This window comes from Chiloscyllium plagiosum, unplaced genomic scaffold (assembly GCF_037043375.1).
Source record: "Chiloscyllium plagiosum isolate Xiang-an unplaced genomic scaffold, Cpla_swu_hap1 HiC_scaffold_16, whole genome shotgun sequence".
Classification (NCBI taxonomy): domain Eukaryota; kingdom Metazoa; phylum Chordata; class Chondrichthyes; order Orectolobiformes; family Hemiscylliidae; genus Chiloscyllium; species Chiloscyllium plagiosum.
The window spans coordinates 39,046,666-39,067,314 of record NW_028270154.1 but is presented as its reverse complement, the minus strand read 5'-3'; the positions used below and the strand labels follow the sequence as shown (position 1 = coordinate 39,067,314).

The 20,649-nt window shown below is 39.9% G+C and overlaps 1 protein-coding gene across 2 annotated transcripts in view; it reads right to left on the bottom strand.

Annotated features, from left to right (window-relative positions):
- Window positions 1-20,589, bottom strand: part of LOC122556605 (glucocorticoid receptor-like) — a 115,369-nt gene extending 94,780 nt beyond the window's left edge. Inside the window, exons 1-2 of one of the 2 annotated variants that reach the window (XM_043703490.2) lie at window positions 20,460-20,589; window positions 16,189-17,207 (exon numbers count right to left, since the gene is read on the bottom strand). In XM_043703490.2, the coding sequence (XP_043559425.2) occupies window positions 16,189-17,180 (992 nt within the window). In that variant the 5' untranslated portion in view covers window positions 17,181-17,207; window positions 20,460-20,589. Of the gene's footprint in view, window positions 1-16,188; window positions 17,208-19,480; window positions 19,614-20,459 lie in introns of those variants that run through there. The other variant, XM_043703489.2, reaches the window with a different exon arrangement.
- Window positions 20,590-20,649: the final 60 nt, after the last annotated feature.

The window sequence follows — 20,649 nt, the reverse complement described above, 5'->3', positions numbered from 1 at the left end:
TGACCACTGCGTTGATGTGGGTGGACCAGGTCAGATTGTTGGTGATCATCACTCGCAGGAACTCGACCATCTCCATCTCAGCACCATTGAGGAGATAGAGGTGTGCCCTGCACTCGCTTCCTGAAGTTTATGACCAGCTCCTTTATTTGTTGACATTGATGGAGAAATCATAGTGTTTGATGGCATGGTGTAAAGACAATCTCCTTCCTGTACTCCTTCTAATTGTTGTTTGAGATCTGACCTACAATGGTGATGCCTTCAGCAACCTTGTAAATGGAGTTTGTGTAGAATTTGGCCACACAGATGTGTGTGTATAAGGAGTATAATAGCAGACTGTGAAAGCTGCCTTACAGGGCACTGGTTTGAGGATTATGGTAGAGGAAGTGTTGCCTGTCCTTACTGCAGTCTGACCCTTTGCCCTCTTCATCACAAACATTGTCTACTTTTAGCTTCATAATATTACTGATCTCCAATTACTGCCTTTGTCTTTGTCTTTATGCTGCTAAACTATATTGGCTCACATATTCACCCTTTCCCACCTAATCTTCTCCTTCACTCCAAATCCCAATGTCTCTCTACTTCTTCAACAGGCCACATACACATCCACCACTTTCTCTACTCCACCACTGGTAGATGTGCAATCATTTTGGTGCCAGTCTCTGGAATCCCATCTCCAAACCTTTTAAGCTTCTTTACTTCTCTGTTCTACTCCAAAGACCATTCTTAAAAACTGTGCTTACGTCTAAGCTTTTAATACTCCTTGTAAATTTCTGAGTTGGACAATAATTAGCATTGAGGCTATTATACAGAAAAACATCTCCAGATGCTACACTAGGTCCATTAGATCACTGTACATACACAATATTTCATTCTTATTTGCAAACTACTATATATGTCCTTTGAGCCAACATGATGAATACTTAAGTGTAATTCAGATATATACAAAGTTCAACAAATTAGTAAACACGGTATGCAGCGTTTAAAACACAGTCTAAATAAGACAGGAGTCAAGTTGCCAGATCAACAGGAAACTGTACTCCATTGGATAAATATTTTAAGTTAGTGCTTGACTCTGACTGAACATGTATTTATTTTTAACTGCTGCCAAATTAAATACTTCAACATAGTTTTCTTATTTTGGACTGAAGGTGAAGGTTTTTTACCTTGTGAACTGTACATACTCTGCAAGGGTCTTCAAATATAAAATGCATTAATAACATGTCATATAATTAAATAAACTCATCATTTTTCAATGCTAAACCAATACTTCAAAGTGATCAATAATATGGCAGAGTAATGACCAATGCAAAAAAACTAACATGTAGTTGCAAGGGCAGCATAGTGGTTAGCACTGTTACCTCAGTGCCAGGGACCTAGGTTCAATTCCCCCTCGGGTAACTGTAGAGAGTTTGTATGTTCTTCTGTGTGGGTTTCCTCCAGATGCTCCAATTTCCTCCCACAGTCCGAAGCTGTGCAGGTTAGGTAGCTTGGCTATGCTAAATTACCCAGTGTCCCGGGATATGCAGTAAGTGGACAGACTGAAGAAATTGGGATTGCTCTTTACAGGTGGCACAGTAACTCATGGTCGCACTGCTGCCTCAGAGCGCTAAGGACCCGGGTCTGATGCCAGCCTTGGGCGAGTCTCTGTGGATTTTGCACGTTCTCCACATGTCTGCATGGGTTTCCTCCAGGTGTTCCTGTTTCCTCCCAAGTCCAAAGGTGTGCAGGTTAGGTGAATTGGTCATGCTAAATTGTCCACAGTGTTCAGAGATTAAGTTCATCAGTCAGGAGAAATGTAGAGCAATAGGGTAGGGGAATGGATCTGGGTGGGATACTCGGAGGGTCGATGTGGACTTGTTTGGCCAAAAGGCCTGTTTCCACACTGTAGGGATTCTATGATTCAATGATACTGCAGGTGCCACGGTGGAAGTTCAATCAATCAGAAACGAACCAGCAATAATTGTCTAATGACCATCCACATTCAACACTATAAAAGATTTTCCTGAGAACCTGTACCATGCTTTGCAATGAAATGACTCGGCAAAATGTATATGTGATTTTTTTTTTAAAATGTAGATAATTGAAATGCTCAGAACAATACCCTCAGCTCCAGCTTAAGTGTCCTGAATACTTTTATAACCTCAAAGTTGCAACTGATAAAGCTAAAACAAAGAACAAAAAGCTAAGAACAGATGCAATTAAAGTGTAGTAAATAAAATCTATTGAAATCAACTGAGAAAGAAAGTTTCAGAAAGAAAGTCACAGAAAATCATCAAAATTGTTTATACTGTAATGTCTACTTTTATTGAAATGGAAAGCCAAACCTATATCTGAAAGCTTGCAGAACATTTTCAGAAAAAGTAAAATGTAAAAGGAACAAATCTGGCACGTTGTTTCAGAATGGCAACTCAGTGTAACTTTGGTTAGAGGGTCTGGGCGGGATGCTCTTCGGAGGGTCAGTGCAGACTCGATGAGCCAAATGGCCTCAGAATCACAATCCCAGTGCAGACTCAGCATGAATAGGAAACCTAGAAAACACTCACGTCTGTTTGGTTTTGTTACTGACAGCCACCAGCAGGTAGAGGAATTATTTTTTTTAAACCATCCATCATTCAACAGCTCTGAAATAAATTTAGTAGAATTTCAGAAAAAGCATAAAGACAAAGGTGAAATTTTCAAGCTATACCACTTAACCTGTGACACCCAGACTGTTATATAATTGCAGAATCACTCTTCAAATGTAGGTTTTGCATAGTGGTGTTTTAGTTATAGAACTCTTACAAGTGCGACATTACTTAGCTTTCCAATGAATACAGGTCCAGCTCTTCATTTGAATGGCATAAGCAGACAATTTGTCATCAGGTAAAATAATCTGGGTTTAGCTATGAGACGTCATTGTACTGAACTATCATAAAGCATAACTTAATGCACATACAAACATAAGCTTCCAAGCAAATATAAAATGTGAATGCAAACTAACATATAATAAAATTGAGCCTATTTAATATGTTGTGCTAAAACAAAGCAACAATCATTGCCACCAAATCCTCATCTCCTCCTGCCATGCCAACATTAAATTTCCTGTGGTGAGCAAAATGAGCCCGTAATAGAATTTTACATCTGTACAACCATTTGACCGATAACCAGACTTCTTTGTTGCTTGCTTACTTTGAACAACACTGACCATTCTAATATAGAACATCTGCACATTCTGATCAAAAACTTTAATGAAATTAAAATTTTAAGCTAGAAAAGATAAGCATGGTTTCAGCTTGAATTATGGAAGTACTTGCTCCTTCAATCACTTAAAAAGAGAATGTTTGGATGTGATTTAACTTTTCAGAAAGTGTGCTCTTCTTTCCTCAATTTACAAATTTGAAAGAACTACAAATAAGGTTTCAATACCTCAACCAGAAAATCCAAGTTGATTATCACATACACAACAGATTCTGGCAATCCTCTTTAGGAGGAGGTTATTGTTATACCAAAACAATTCTTCATTATTTAACCTGAATTTCATTACCAAAGCAAGAATCACTAAGATCAACTTTACAGCTTGAAATCATCCACTTCAACAATGGCAATACATATGCGGACAGTAAAGCCTCAATTAAGATGATCAGTACTGTTAATGTCTTCCCAACTTAATTTCCTTCAATTGATCTTACATTCAAGTATTCAGAACTTTATCTCATCATAGGTTCTTTGTTTAAGTAGAATTCATTTTCTTCTTCATTTAATGTCTTCAATTGTTCCAGCCTCAAACATTGAAAAATAGTTACAAATTTCATAGGGTACAAGGTACATGCTTAAAGGACCCAGCATCCTCTATTTTCACTGCCACTCTTCCTGAAGTAACCATCCGGCATCACACCTTGAAGAATGATCCAAGGACCAGAAGTTTGATTAATCCAAGTGAGTGCAACTATGTCTTACAAAAGGAATAAAACATTGCTCACTCATTTAGTATAGGTTCTGCGGCCAGGTTGAAAGCCACTTTCAACACCCAAATATAAAAGCTATCATTTTTTTCCCCCAATTCTATCATTAAAGAATGCTTTTATTGTAGATCAGTAATACTGACTCCATATTATACGTTAATAAAAACACTAATATTTTGACCATTATAAAAAAAACTTATTTCTATAGTTCCATCACTTTACATAAATCAATTCACAATGAGAGATTCTGATAATATAAAGCACTTATAATGTGGCTAGAATTAGGCACACTTTTAAAGTACAAAATACAATGGCAAAGGTTCAAAGACCAGCAAGAATGATGTACAGTTCAAGACTAGAGATCACCACTAAAATACCAAAGAAGCTATGTTTGATCATTGAAGATTAAATAAATTTATGCAGGAAGAAGTAAAACAACCTTTAAGAAAACGATAATAGGAATTAATTCTGTGGATACACAGAGAACATCAGGGGAACATGGCCCGAAGATTTAGCTCAGAACACTGCAGACTTAAAAGTTAGCTGAAGGAGTACTCCCTACTTCCCCTGAGACATAAACATGTAGGAATGCTTCTCAGAACAGCTAATATAGACTCAACTAAACAAGTGCCAATCTGTCCAGAGAAGGCAGTCATCTCAAACACTTTTCTAAGCAGTGAAATAAACGCAAGAATATCTGCAGTATTCAAATATGATGGTATAAATTAATTCCACATGAAGGCCAAAGGTAGAAAAAAAAAGTCAAGTGAACGCACCAATCATGTAAAAGGTTTAACCTCCTCAGGTAATTTTCCTCTGCAAATCACTATTATTTCCTCCATAATTAAAATAAAATGCACCCCAAACTCCACTACCCTTTACAAACTATCACACTTCCAGCCTCTTTTCTCCTCAAAATCCATAAACACTTCCACTAGCTTCCAAAACAAAGGGGCTCATCTTACTTGTAATTGCATGTCTGAATGTTTCCTTGACAAGACAATGAAACTGCTCTAATCAAAGTCAAAGTCAATCAGTGATTATACTACATTTACTTTCTTCAACCACTTAAGCTTCAGACATCATGTTATGCCATCCACCTAGCATTACCCTCCTCCTCCTCCTCTAAATCCTCTTCGCTGTTGTAGAGCTCAGTGGAATTTCTGCTCCCTTGTTTTCACTTGATCACAACTGCTCAAATGGAACACGTTACTCTTCTGACCTTTCACAATACCAATGGTCTATCTTGGACCTCTCCTCCTTATTTATATGCTTCCTACTGGCATTATCCAAATACAAGAGGTCAAGCTATGCGTCCATTCTGTCAGCTCCACCTATCTCTTTCACCTCCTCCAGACTAATATAGTCATGCTGCAACATTCAGTTTTCAAAAAAAAAAGGTGCACTTCCCTCTGAATAAACATTGGAAAGACAAAAATCAAAACTCTTGCATCCTGTTACAAGTTGTTACAAGCTACACTACTGCCATCAAATCAACTCCTCTCCCTAGCCAGTTGGTTATGCTGAAACAGAGTTTGCAAACTTCTCAAACAAAAACTGCTTACTTTCACTTTCATGACTTTGCCTGCCTTCAATGCCGTTGGATCGTATTTGCTGAGAATTTCAAAAATAAAGACAGATCCAAATTCCATAACTCATGTTCTTCTGGCTATTCTTTAGCCTTTGTAGTCTTCAGCTTCTCTGAAGCTCTGCTGCAATCTTTCTAACCTGCACGAAATCCAACTTGACCATTGCTTCTTCCTTTGTTGAACTTCATTAATTCTTACTTAGCTAATGCCTCCAGTTTAAAATTTTTCATGACTCTAGCTGCCTGTAAATAAATGGTATAACCATTATGCTGGATAATATTTACTATGATGGCTCACTGGATTTCAATCAGTTAACTTCCCATGTCTAAACCATATCCCAGAGGTATATTTTGGAGTAACATATTCTTTCTTACAAAATGTGTCTAACTTCAATGTCAACAGAAGGACACGGGCTCAGAATCCATAACAGAAATTACAGCAAATTGATGACAGCAAAACTGCTTCAATGCATTGTCATTACTCTTCTGAACCTGACAGCTAGCTCTGGACTCCACACATAAACAGTTAGACATTGAAATTCAGAAGTTACTATCAGCGATTCTCTGTTTCTTCACAGAAGACACTGAAATTCTCTTACCCTCAAATGACAAACAAGTAGAAAAATCACAAAACTGACAATTTGTCAGTTTACATTATTAGTTTCAACTTAAAGTCGCTGGGTAGTATTACACCATGTTGAATAAGGTGTACTAGATTGTTAATGATATACCATGGTCATACTTTCTAATAACAACCTTGCACTGAGAAACTAAATTTAATATTCATGAAGTTTCAATTTTTTTCCCAATGAGGTAAAAGAAACTCTAACTTGAAGATGAATAAGACCAAAAAACATGGGATCAGAAGTAGGTCAATGGTCCATTGAGTCTGCACTACAATGCAATCATGGTTGAGATGTTTCTCAAACCCATTCTTCTGCCTTCTCCCTATAAACCTTGATTCCCCTTATGAATCACAAAGCTATCTCTATATTAAATATACTCAATGCCTTGGCCTCCACAGCGTTCTGAGATAATGAGTTCTTCTGGCTGAAGAATTCCTCCTCATCCCAGTTCTAAAGGTACATCCCTCATTCAGAGGGTGTGCATTTGGGTCCCAGATTCTCCTATGGTATTCTAGAAGTTTCAACCAAATTGACCCCTACCCCTCCCCATCCCTATCCTTCTGAACTCCATACAGCCCCAGTTTTAAAATATTTCAATTCCGACCTTAATTCTGCACCTAGGTCTCAATATTTATTCTGCTCCATAAAGTTTCAATTAAAACTGAAAAATTCAAAGTATTTTATTTCCAGGTTTACAATCTGAGAAAATACAGAACTTTCTACTACATGGAGGGGTTGAAGCTAATGGTACAAATGCACTTAAAGACAGCTAGACAAGCACAAGGGAGAAGGGAATACTGGGTTATTATTAATGTTTTAGATGAGGAAAGCTAGGACAAGATGTGAGTGGAGCTTAAAAGAGTTGAACAAAATTATAAAAATAGCAAGTGGTTAATTGGGTTAATTGATTTATTAATTGACTGAGTAGATATAAAAGAGAAAGAAATATTTTTGCAGTGCAGTGATAATGCTGTACCTCTGGGCCAAAAGATATGAGATCAACTACCACTTTTGAATATGATGGCCGTGGAGTTGTGTCAAATCACATCCACAAGTAGGTAGGTTAAAGATCGAACAGTTGAGACTGTTAGGTGGAAGGAGCTGTAAGAAATAGTCAATAAACCTATTCACAAGGAAAGGTGCCTTGGTATTCTGTCTCATCAATTGGCTTGGATCCAAACTGACACAAATGGGCTGTTTTGTGCTTTTTAACCGATGTAATCCTAAATGTGTATTCAATTAATTCATTATCCTGCTTGGAAACATCATTGTTGCTCCATTCCAGAAATCCCTCAGCTAGATTCAAACTGACATCAGAAAAGAGGAAACCTACAGCAAAGATTATCGGATCCTTCTGAGAATGTTTGTAGTGTATGAGCAGGTAGAGAAAAAGTTAAGTTCTGAGTTTTGTGAAACAAGAGATTCACCTGACCATGACTCAGTTCAGATAAGAACTTGCAGTTAACAATGGGGTGCTGGAGGCAAGGGTAATGGATTAACAAGGTGGAAATGCAGTCATTATGTAGAGCTATTTAACAAGATGAGGTAACATTCAGTATGTAAAGCCAGTTAACAAGGTGAAAAGCCTTCAGTATCTGAAGCCAGTGGAACAACAAATGGCTTAATCTTTACTATTGACACTTGCTGATTGTAATGGTATGTTGCCTTATCTGGATGCTCCTCCCTGTGTAATGACTATATAATTCATTAAGAACCTGCTGTTCCTGAGAACTCATGACTCTGTGCACATGGGTGATTGTTTTCTCTCCCTTCAGATAACGACGACAACGACAACAACAACAACAATACTATACTATACTATGTCTCTGAGCTTTTGTTTCAACTGAGAGGAGAAATGGGATGACAATATTGGCTTAGTTGACAAGATCTAAATAAATAGTTATGATCAGATGGTGTCAGTGATTGCCAGAGCATCGGTGTCTTGAGACAGACGGGCCCACAAGGTAAGATTTTAAACCTTGGTCCTTCGACATTCCTATGTTGGAGGTGGTCCCTTTGCTTATTGCTGTCTATTCTATGGATTCTTTGAATGATAATTCAATTGAGACACACTTTTGTAAGTGTACTGAAAGAAAGAGGTTGTTGTCTTCTGTGCTGCATAGGTGGGGGGGAATATGCGATTGATGTTCCTGTTCTCTGTGCTGTATTGGGGTTCAAGTCCCCTGGTGGGTTAATTGAGGTTTGAGTCCACTGCACGGTAATGGGGTTTGAGTCCCCAATGTGCTGAGAAACTGGGATTGGAGTTCTGTTTGGGGTTTGAGCACCCATGAGGAGTAAAGTGACAAAGGGGTTAAAGACTCCTAGTGGTGAAATTTGAGGCTCTGCCAGTCTTTGCTCTGGGGAAAGTGTGTCTTGGACTGTTTCACCATGTGGTCTGCTATGAAAGCTTTCTTTTTATAAGTCTAATTTCATAGAGAGAATGCAAGAAATGGGAAGTTATTTGGGTGGCACTGAGAAATAAGAAAGGGATGATCACCTTATTGGAATTGCATTATAGGCCCCCTAATAGTCAAGAGGGAAATTGAGCAACAAACTTGTAAGGAGATCTCAATTATCTGTAGGAAGAATAGGGGATTTTAACGTTCCAAACATAGACTGGGACTGCCATAGTGTTAAGGGTTTAGATGGAGAGGAATTTTAAGTGTGTACAAGACAATTTTCTGATTCAGTATATGGATGTACCTACTAGAGAAGGTGCAAAACTTGACCTACTCTTTGGAAGTAAGGCAAGGCAAATGACTAAAGTGTCAGTGGGGGAGCACTTTGGGGCCAGCAACCATATTTCTATTAGTTTTAAAATAGTGAAGGAAAATAATAGATCCAATATAAAAGTTGAATTTCAAAATTGGAGGAAGACCAATTTTGATGGCATTAGGCAAGAACTTCCAAAAGTTGGTTGGGGGCAGAAGTTTACAGGTAAAGGGAAGGCTGGAAAATGGGAATACTTCAGAAATTAGATAACTAGAGACAGTATATTCCTGTTAGGGTGATAGGAAAGGTTGGTAGGTGTAGGGAATATTGGATAAATAGAGAAATTGAGAGTTTGGTTAAGAAAAAGGAAGCACATGTCAGGTATGGACAAGATAGATCGAGTGAATCCTTGGAAGAGTATAAAAGCAGTGGGGATATACTTAAGAGGGAAATCAGGAGGGCAAAAAGGGGAAGTGAGTTTTTGCAAATAGAATTAAGGAGAATCCAAAGGGTGTTTACAAATACATGAAGGATAAAAGCATAACTAGGGAGAGAACAGCGCCCCTCAAAGATCAGCAAGGTGGCCTTTGTGTGGAGCCGCAGAAAATGGGGGAGATACTAAATGAGTATTTTGCATCAGTATTTATTGTGGAAAAGGACTTTAAAGATACAGAATGTAGGGAAAAAAAAAAACTGGTGACATCTTGAAAAATGTCCAATTTACAGAGGAGGAAGTGCTGGATGTCTTGAAATGTTTAAGTGGATAAATCCCCAGGACCTGATGAGGTGTACTCTGTGGGAAGCTAGGCAAGTGATTGCTGGACCCCTTGTTAATATCTCTCTATCACTGATAGACACAAGTGAGGTGCCAGAAGACTGGAGGTTGGCTAATGTGGTGTCCCTACTTATGAAGGGTGGTAAGGACAAGCCAGGGAACTATAGAACAGTGAGCCTGTCTGTGGTGGGCAAATTGTTGGAGGGAGTCCTGAGGGACGGGATGCACACTGCCTTGGAAAGGCAAGGACTGATTAGCGATAGTCAGCCTGGCTGTGTGTGTAGGAAATCCTCGCTCTCAAACTTGAGTTTTTTTTTGAAGTAGAGGTTTGAGGACAGAGGTAGACATGATCTATATGGACTTCAATAAGGCGTTCGACAAGATTCCCAATGGGAGACTGATTTTAACAAGGTTAGATCTCACAGAATACAGGGAGAACTAGCCATTTGGATTCTGAACTGGCTCAAAGGTAGAGAGAGAGAGGGTGGTGGGTGGAGGGTTGTTTTTCAGACTGGAGGCCTGTGACCAGTGGAGTGCCACAAGGATCGGTGCTGGATCCATTACTTTTCTTCACTTATATAAATGATTTGGATGTGAGCTTAAGAGGTATAGTTAGTAAGTTTGCAGATGACACCAAAATTGGAGGTGTAGTGGACAGTGAAGAAGGTTACCTTGGATTACAACAGGATCTTCATCATTTGGGATAATGGGCTGAGAAGTGGCAGATGGAGTTTAATTTGGATAAGTGCGAGATGCTGCATTTTGGGAAAGCAAATCTTAGCAGGACTTATACACTTAATGGTAAGGTCCTAGGGAGTGTTGCAGAACAAAGACCTTGGAGTGCAAGTTCATAGCTCCTTGAAAATGGAGTCAAAGGTAGATAGGATAGTGAAGGTATTTGGTATGCTTTCCTCTATTGGTCAGAGTATTGAGTACAGGAGTTTTGAGGTCATGCTGTGGCTGTACAGGACATTGGTTAGGCTACTTTTGGAATGTTGCGTGCAGTTCTGGTCTCCTCCCTATCAGAACGGTGTGTGAAACTTGAAAGCTTTCAGAAAAGATTTACAAGCATGTTGCCAGGGTTGGAGGGTTTGAGCTATAGGAAAAGGTTGAATAAGCTAGGGCTGTTTCTCCTAGAGTGTCAGAGGCTGAGGGGTGACCTTATAGAAGCTTTTAAAATCATGAGGGGCATGGATAGGGTAAATAGACAAAGTCTCTTCCCTGGGGTGGGGTAGTCCAGAACTAGAGGGCATAGGTTTTGGGTGAGAGGGGAAAGATATGAGACCTGAGGGGCAACGTTTTCATGCAGAGGATGGTGCATGTGTGGAATGAGCTGCCAGAGGAAGTGGTGGAGGCTAGTACAATTGCAACATTTAAAAGGCATCTGGATGGGTATATGAATAGGTGGTGTTGGATGGATATGGGCCAGGTGTTGGCAGGTGGGACTAGATTGGGTTGGAATATCTGGTCGGCATGGACGAATTGGATTGAAGGATCTGTTTCCGTGCTGTACATCTCTATGACTAAATGCTGAAATTGAGGTTGTACTAATTCTCGAGTCAGAAGAGGAGGAAATTTCAATGTAAATTGTGCCATGCTGAGAATGTTTGATGTTTAAATATTTTAGTTTAAAATAACAGTTCAGAAAATCCTTCTAAGTAACTATTTTGCCATATTTGAATCAGTATCTCAATCCATGTGTTTTGTGGGCGATGTAATGGGGTAGATTTTTGTTTTTTACTTTGAAATTGTACATCATTATGTCCTCTTTTAAAATTATCTAACTTGTAACCTTAAAACAAATTGAGTGCCTTGAGCCCCTGATTTTATTTCAAATTCTAAAAATGCCGGTTTAATAAAACAATTGGGTCAGTGGTAATGTTTTAGCCAGATGAGAGTATTGTATCATAATATCTTTGCTGTGTTTTAATGCAGACTGTTCACAAAAAGAATGTATTTTTGAGTTTGATGTTTTTCAGAGACTATTAGAACTTGAGGCGGAGCAACTTAAATTCTTTCAATTATTAAGACTTCATTGGCACCTTCATATTGCAAATTCAAAGAATGATGATCTCTACCAAAGTTGTCACTGTAATTCTGTCTTTTTATTTGGCAAGTTTCATTTGGAGATCAAAATATTCAGCATTTATTTCAAATGAATATTTGATTTAAATCTGAACTGAAACTGTCTCTTCAATTGCTGAAGCACAGGAAACATTTTTTTGTTTTTGCTATTCCAGACTTTTGAAATACTTTTCCTGACAGCTTTCACATTAAGACTTGGCTAATTTGTTAAAGCAAAATAATTCTTGAATAACCTGAATGAGGTATCAGAGGGTTTGATTTTCAAACCAAATTATTTTGTTTATAATTGACTGACTGAATTGTTGTAGTACAATGTCTAATTTTTGTACAATCCATAAACTTTAAAATATCAAATAGTGAACCAATAACATTCTTCAAGAATTCAAAATGTTGAAATAGGCAGTCACCAATTAGTATAACTGTCTTCATACTGATAAACTCTTTTTCAAGGAAAGAATGAGTGCAAGTGCAAAGATACTTGCAGCAGCTAACATCATCTCTAGAGTTTGTCCATTCACAGGTAAAGCATACCTTCAGACCACAGCCCATCCCTCCACAACCTGATCCAATCAGCTCTCCTGTCATGAGCACGACAAGTGAAGAAGCTAACAACAGCAAAGAGGTGGTTGGTATGCTTTTTGTCAGTGGCCTTTCTGTGAACATTAAACCACGTGAGCTTTACTTTGCCTTTCCTTCATTTAAGGGATATGAAGGTTCACTGATCAAGCTAACATCACAATAGTCAGTTGGCTTTGTTACGCTTGACAGCAGAGTGGGAGCAGCAGCAGCAAAGAATGCTGCATTCACCTAGCCTGCAGTTGCAGCTGTTGTACTGCACACAGATGTGCTGGTATCCTTAATTTGAAGCATCTTCAGAAGGATGGAAGTCTCCTTAATTTTTAAAGCATTTAACTGTCCTTATCCAAGAAATCCAATTTCTCCAAGGAATGATGCAAGAACAGACTGAATTTTGTTTTCAGGTTGGACTTCACTGAAGGAGATTTTTGGAAAACTGGTTTGTTTCCATTTGACTTGGAGGGGATGGAGCGGTCACTAAGGGCTGTGGATTTAAGAACTTCAATAGTGACTTTTTTCCAAATGGGAGGATTCTTCAAATTCTTCTATTTACTCTATTGACTAGTAATTTTTGTTACAATCATTGTATGCTGTGTGTCAATAACTTAAATGCTGGCTGTCAGTCTTATGAAAGCTGGTAAAGCCATCAGTTAACATGAAATGATAAAAGGAGGGAATGAGAATGTGTATAGGATATGAGCAGTTAGGAAAAGAGTTGAGCTCTGTGAAACAAGTGATTGTGACACGGATCAGATAAGAACTTGCAGTTAACAATGAGGTGCTGAAGGTGAGGGTAATGGGTTAACAAGGTGGAAAAGCGTTCATTATGTACAGCCATTTAACAAGATGAGGAAGCATTCAGTACATAAAGTCAGTTAAGGTGAAAAGCCATCATTATGCGAAGTCAGTTACTCAATGTAAAACACAAATGGCTTAATCTTTACTACTGACATTTGTTGATTCTAACAGTCACACATAATATGTATGTTGCCTTATCTGGATCGTCCTCTCTGTAAAATGACTGTATAATTCATGAAGAATTTGCTCTTCCAGAGAGAAGACAGAACTCTAGAGGGCATAGGTTTAGGGTGAGAGGGGAAAGATATAAAAGAGACCTAAAGAGGCAACCTTTTCACTCGAGGGTGGTATGTGTATGGGACATTTAAAAACCATTTGGATGGGTATATGAATAGGAAGGGTTTGGAGGGATATGGACCAGGTGGGATATCTGGTCAGCATGGATGGGTTGGACCGAAGGGTCTGTTTCCATGCTGTACATATGACTGTGCACATGGGCAATCGTTCTGCCTCCCTCCCAGGGCCCAGAATAAAGATAAAGGAGGTAAAACTACACTGTTTTGTTTCAACTGAGGGGCAAAACAGATGACACTTATTGCTTCATTGTTTCAGACAAATAGTCTCAATTTTGAGACCGTAAATGTTTAGTAGAAAACTATACTGTAAGTAACAGTAACACATTATGAGAAAAGAACAGAACTGATACACTATCTAATTGCTTGCCTCATACTTCTCTTGCATTTCAATGTTTTTCTCAGTGTGAAAAAGGAAAATCTTTAGCCATATGCCAAGCAAAAATAGATCCACCATGTTAAACTGAACTTACATACTGAATACCTCCAATTTTAACTAGCTCTACATAATGGATGCTTTTTCACCTTGTTAACCCATTATCCTTGCCTCCAGTACCCTATTGTTAACTGCATGTTCTTATCTGATCTGAGTCATGGGCAGGTGAACCTCTTGTTTTCACAAAATTTAACTATTTCTCTACCTGCTTATACCCTATACACATTTCTCACATGAACAGAAATTGTTTGCAATTTCATTAGGAGACAACAAAAAAGCTGGTCATATCTTCCAACATAACAAATGGCCAGAATTTCAATCTGCCACTGAAACACTAGTAGTCCAATTTCTTGAACTACAAAGACATAAAGGAATTAACAAGTTGACTTAAATTCCATTGCTTAGGTTGCTTCAGAGGATTTCTTTAAAAAAAAACCCTAGCCCTATGCAGTATTGGAGTTAGTGCTGATTTCCTGAGAATAAATTGGTTCAGGAAATTGAATGTGCATTTGTGCACTCATTTAAAATAAAGCAACTGAGCACTGAATTCAGATGTTGTCAGTAATCCACCACCACAATTCCTCCAACCATTCTATTAAACAAATTTCACTTGTCAACTAATTCCTGTCTGTGTTTCTAGATGAGAGTGGACAGTCTTCAGATGCAGCAAAATTGGATCCATGAATAGCATGCAGATTTTAGAGTACCAGTCAAGTAAAATGAGAACAAAATTGTGAAGTTTTATTCACTTCTGTTCCATAACGGTCAAATGACAGAATTAATGCAGACTTGAATGGAACTATTCAATAATAAATTAACAGGATCTTGACTCTAGGAGAAAGTGAGGTCTGCAGATGCTGGAGATCAAAGTTGAAACTTTATTGCTGGAACAGCACAGCAGGTCAGGCAGCATCCAGGGAACAGGAGATTCGACGTTTCGGGCACATTCCTGAAGAAGGGCCTGTGCCCGAAACGTCGAATCTCCTGTTCCCTGGATGCTGCCTGACCTGCTGTGCTGTTCCAGCAATAAAGGATCTTGACTCTAATCTAGTTTGCCTTTAGAGGCTTTGGCCTAGAGTTAACACCGACTTACCAGTCACTAACAAGTTGACTAGAAAATATTTTAAATAGTGCAAACATATAATCTTAAAGGTCCAGTTTCAATGTGAACTATGGCTTCAATGCTATTACTCTGTGCAGTCTCTGCGAAAAGGTTTAGTGAAACATCACCGATTTTCAGCTCTACCAACTCTGACTCTTATTTGCAATACAAGCAAAGCTTTCTTGCTCCACAACCAGCAATATACCTCAATTAAATTCTTCAACATTTTAATGGGAATGAGCTAGGAAAATATTTTTCCATTAAGTATGGACAGCACTCTCTCAAATATTAAACTCAAGCAGATCGCTGTTAAACCAATCACATCCTTGTGTTTCTTTTGTTGAAATTTGATTAATATTAAACACAGCAACTTGTGATGTTGCATTGAAAAATTGAACTTTATGACCCCATATCAATTTTGTTTTAGAAAAGAGTTGTTTCTGGATCAACTGCAAAAACTAGTTTAACAAAAAAGCAAAACTATAGACAGAAATGAAACAAATAAATTGTCCTACTTCTAAGCAAATTTGACCCACAAGTAATTTCTCTCTTCTGTTCAAACTATCCTTCGCAAACCAAACCTATAAACGTCAATATCAAATTAACAGTCACAGGCTCCGCTCCTCCTATATTGTTACATGGAAATTTTAAGCCTTTGTCTTTCTGTCACACACTTTATCATCTTTAGCTAGGCAATATTTTGGATTATTACAATTGATATATCCATGGTGACACTAAGCTCCAATTCTGATGGAAGTTTCTATACTTACTTGAAACTTGAGTAATATAAATTATTGCTTAGTTTACCTGGCGTACGAGGGATGTCTTATGAGGAAAAATATAGTTTAAGCTTGTATCCAGTGGAGTTTATTGGACTAAGAGCTGATTTGATTGAAAAATACAAGATCGTGAAGGGCTGCTTCTTATGGGATTTATTAGATTCCCTTTATCCAGGACTGAGGCACAAGGCATTACAGCATGCTAAATGTGCAGGTCTTCTTAAGGTACATTTGTAATAGGAAAAATGAATGAGAAAAAAAACTTACATTTTTGAACCCAACATATCCTAAAGCAATTCACAGCCAATGAAGTGCTACTTTTAATTTCTGCTATGTAAATCTTGCTCTCACAATGACTATATTTGGTAGCATAATTTCATAGCTGGACACTGGTTTAAAAGCAAAAATAGTGCTTACCTATTGTACTTGGCTGGTAAAGCATCTGCCCCAGTGCAGATGTTCCTCATGCGACTGTTGGACAAATTTGCATTGGGATGCTGGCACACTTCCCAAGCTTGAGCAACTGCTGTGAAAGATGGAACAAAGCTGAAGATGGGTTTCTGATTGCTACTGGTTTGCGCTGATTCTGTACTGAACAGGTAAATGGGTTCCTTGGCTGGACCATTGGCTCCTGCTGCCTCACTGGCAGCTCTGCAATAACCCCTGCTGACTTGCTCCTGTTTAATAACACCAGGAGTAACTAATTCAATGTAGCTCTCTTGCTCCTGTTTCACCTCCATGGGGGCAGTGGTTGGGACTGGCATAGGAGCCCAGATATCCTCCTTTCTCTCAGTACACCTATTTTCTGGAGTTGGCCAAGAAGCAGTACATTCTTCAATTGGCTGCAAATCCACCAGACGATCCTTAAGTAGGGCAGGTTCAGAGGACAGAGGTGACAGCAAACCAGAATCATCATCTCCACAAAAGGCAGTCAGACTCCAAGGACTGCCCTGTTGCTTTTCCCCTCTTGGAGATGGGAAGAACTCAAGATCAGGAAGAAAATCTACCGAGCCAGCATCATCGAGCCCACCCAGGAGATCCTCTTCACAGCCACTTGGGTACAGCCCAATATCCGTGTCATTCTTTGATCTATTCCCTACCTCCTGCAACTCATTCAAAGCAGCAAGGCTCTGTTCCAACTCTGACAAGTCAGTAGCTGCCTGGGAAAAGGACTCCTGCTGCCCACTACCTCCATTCGTGATTCCAACTCCATCCAACTGCTGCTTGTCACTTTTGTTGCTGTCATGTGGTTGGAACTGTATTATGGGTGGTGTGGTTGTCAGCATTTCGCTGCCTTCCATAACACCTTCACAGTCTCTCAGACTGCCACTCCCTTCACTTAACTGAGAAACCACATCCCAGATTTGTTTCCCTGGTTTCATGTTCTCATCCTCGATCAAATTTGCCATTACCGAGCTGGGCACTCACAGCATGACCTGCAACAAGAAATTATATTTCAGGCAGATTGCTTAACATCACAAAAATGAAATAAACACCAGTTCTTACAAACTTCAAAACACTTCAAACTTTCTCCAATCTGGATCTAGTATACACAAAACTCAAGAGCACAATTCCATTCTGTCGTGACCTGATTTATGAGGCACAGAATTGATTCTCTACTGTCTTAATTAAATGTTTTCCCTGTGAATATGACCAAGTTGCTTGCAACTTTGACTTTTCTGAAGATGCATCATTGTTAGGTCTACAATTCTCCAAAGGCACTGTTCCTAAGAGGGTCTGCTTCCTTATGTGCCTGCTGCCTGTGAACAATTTCATCCACATAGAAGTTGGTTCTACATGTATACTCTACATGTATAAATCAACTTTTAAACTTTTATTTCTCACTGCAACAGTGCAGAAATGAAATCTAAGTGCACATAAAAGTTTTAATTACATAATCACTGAGCATCTCTTCCTAACTGTTTTCTATCGTCAGGCAGCATCCAAGGAGCAGGAGAATTGACATTTCGGGCATAAGCCCTTCATCAGGAATGAGGCTTGTGGGCCAGGGGCGGGGCGGGGGGACTGAGAGATAAATGGGTGGGGTTGGGCAAGAGGTAGCTGAGAATGCAATAGGCAGATGAAGTGCTGGAAAAAGTCAGCAGGCCTTGTAGAATTTGTGGAGAGACAAATAGAATAAAAGGAGTCCAATGTTACTTATTTGGTATTGCAAAAAAGTCATATTGGACTCAAAACGTTAATTTATTCCTCTTTCTACAAATTCTGTCAGACCTGCTGAATTCTTCCTGCATTTTTCTTTTTATTTCAGATCTCCAGAGCCACAGCACTGCTTTTAAGTTTTTATACTTAAGTGTGTTGTTCACTTGCAGTGAGAAACAACGCTATGATTTATTTAGGCTACACTATTCCTTAATTCGCCAGCATACCCAACTCCTCAGTTATGATGTAAAAACTATGCTTTACTTCTTGATATCATCTGACAATTTCATACCTATCTGACAGTTTATGGATATGCATTTAAACATTTACTTACATATTAGATAATTGTAACATTTTTCCATCACCTATCCAGATGGATTCCAACTTAATGCATTTTACATCAGTGTCCTAATGCGCAGGGCTTGAATTTCGAGTCCTCACTTTTGTTAATGAATTGTGAAGACACGCATACTTTGTATCCACCATGACGTCATTCAAATCGCGCACTGTACATATTTTTTACATAAATACCTCGTTCTTGCTTTGAACTTGGATCAAAGCAAAATTCGTTGAGTGATTTTGTACTGGAAATAATCAGAAAACGTTGTCTACTTTAAAGGGAAATTTCAATTTTTTTTTTTGGGGGGGGGGGGAAAGTCCTCTTGCTCAAGTACTGCGAGCAGCATACGGTTCCTGGTACCTGAAGCACTAACATACACCACACACACACACATTAAATTGCAAGCAGCAGGAAAAGGGCACAGGCATTGTCAAAGTAAGCGCGATCTAAAAGTGCCTCAAGAGAACATTGTTTAAACAATGACAACACCAGGTTTTGGTCCAACAGGTTTATTTGGAAGCACTAGCTTTCATACGGTGTTCCTCTACAGCTATCTGATAAATGAGCAGAACTCCGAAAGCTGGTGTTTCCAAATAAACCTGTTGGACTATAACCTGGCGTTGTGAGATTTTTAAACTTTGTCCACCTCAGTCCAACACACGGGCACCTTCATAGCAAGAAAACATGACAGCACTCCGGCTGCTCTGTCAGTCGGTTAGCTCCACGGTCTCTCAATGTAAACTTTTTCATTACTCTCCAAGCCGGTATGCAACTTATTTCACCGGCGCGTGAATCATCTGCCCGCACGCCTCTCGATTCTGGATTAGTGGTGCTGGAAGAGCACAGCAGTTCAGGCAGCATCCGAGGAGCAGTATGTCAGGTTCTGATCCACATTATTTGCAGGCGGCGTTGAGAAGGACTTGTCGGGGGGGGGGGGGGGAAGAGGGGCGACGCCCACGAGCCCCCGATCTCCATTGGGTCGGGCTCCGGGCTCCAAGAGCGGAATCGGTGTGAAAGTTAGTTTGTTTGTTTATTTGTCCACCTTCTGCAAACAGCGACCCCCCCCCCCCCCCCCCCTTCCCTTCCCTTCCGGGGACAAGGCAGGGTAAACAGAGGACCGATCCGGCCACGGCCAGGGCCGCTCCCACCCCGACGGGCTCGCCACTCCCGGAGCGAAGGCACAGTCAGCCCGCCTGCCGCTTCCCTCACCTCATGACAGCACTCGGGCCTCCGCGCTCTCCTCCTTCCCGCCTGCCTACCCGTCACTCGGGTCGGTCCGCCCGCCCGCCTTTCCTCCCCGATCCTAAAATGTCCGCTCACAGACCGTTCAGCCGGGCACGCGCGCGGCGGCGAGACTCCGCCGCGCGGCCACGTAGGAGCGCGGCACGCAGCCAATCACCGAGCACGACCCGTGACGTCGATGCGTGAGCGGTGCTGATTTAAAGACGACCGAAACACGAAGCAAATTTTTAAAAAAAACATTGCAATAAACCAAAATATGAGATTATTTATCTAAAAGCAATAGACGTTGAAAGTTCTGATTTTTCTGTGAATTCTGCAGCATAATTGAGATAATGAAATAATTAAAGTTGGACACTCTAAAATAGTGACATGTCAAACTTTTGTGGGCAGCAACACCACTTTAAGAAATGTCTGCCCCAGGTTTCATCAAATATATTCGCAATGTTTAACCTTCGACGTCTCCGTTTAATCCCCACCCCCACCCCCACATTTACTGTAGTTTGATGCAATTTGTTGTAGGTTTTCTTTTGCTGGATGACAAGGTCTTCCAGTTTGGGGGTGGGTGCGTTTGCGAGACGTGTACGCCAGGAGCCTAACGTTTTCAAGATACAAGATCGTGCCTCCGCTGAAAAGAGACGGAAAAGAAAACGGGAAGCGGAGAGAGAGAGAGAAAGGCGGGAGAAAACAGTCCCCTTCTTGTCGCGAAAAAAAAATTCAAAATAAGTAATCTTGTCAGTTACTCAATCTGATTGAGTAAAGGCCCCAACGCCCAAGTCACGTCGAGTAGCTCCGACCCCCTTCAGGAGGAAATGCCAACAACGAAAAGTTATCACTTCTTTCTGATCAGATGTGTGAACCCAGCGGATGCGAGCAACAGTTCGGTGTCAGCTGAGCTGTCAGCGCCGAAACTTCGCAACGTTTCGCGTGATAATGATTTCTAACTTACGTCCAGAAACATTCGATGTTGCTATCTCAAATGTAAAATCCTCAGCGAGAGAAATGTAAGAGCCAGCGGTGTCTGAGAATGAATCCTTTGCTGCGGGATCCCGAAACGTCTTAAGCAGCAGGCGCCGACTGAAGTTGTGTGGAAGAGTGATTCTCTCTCTCTCTCTCTGTGTGTCAATGTACAGTACATT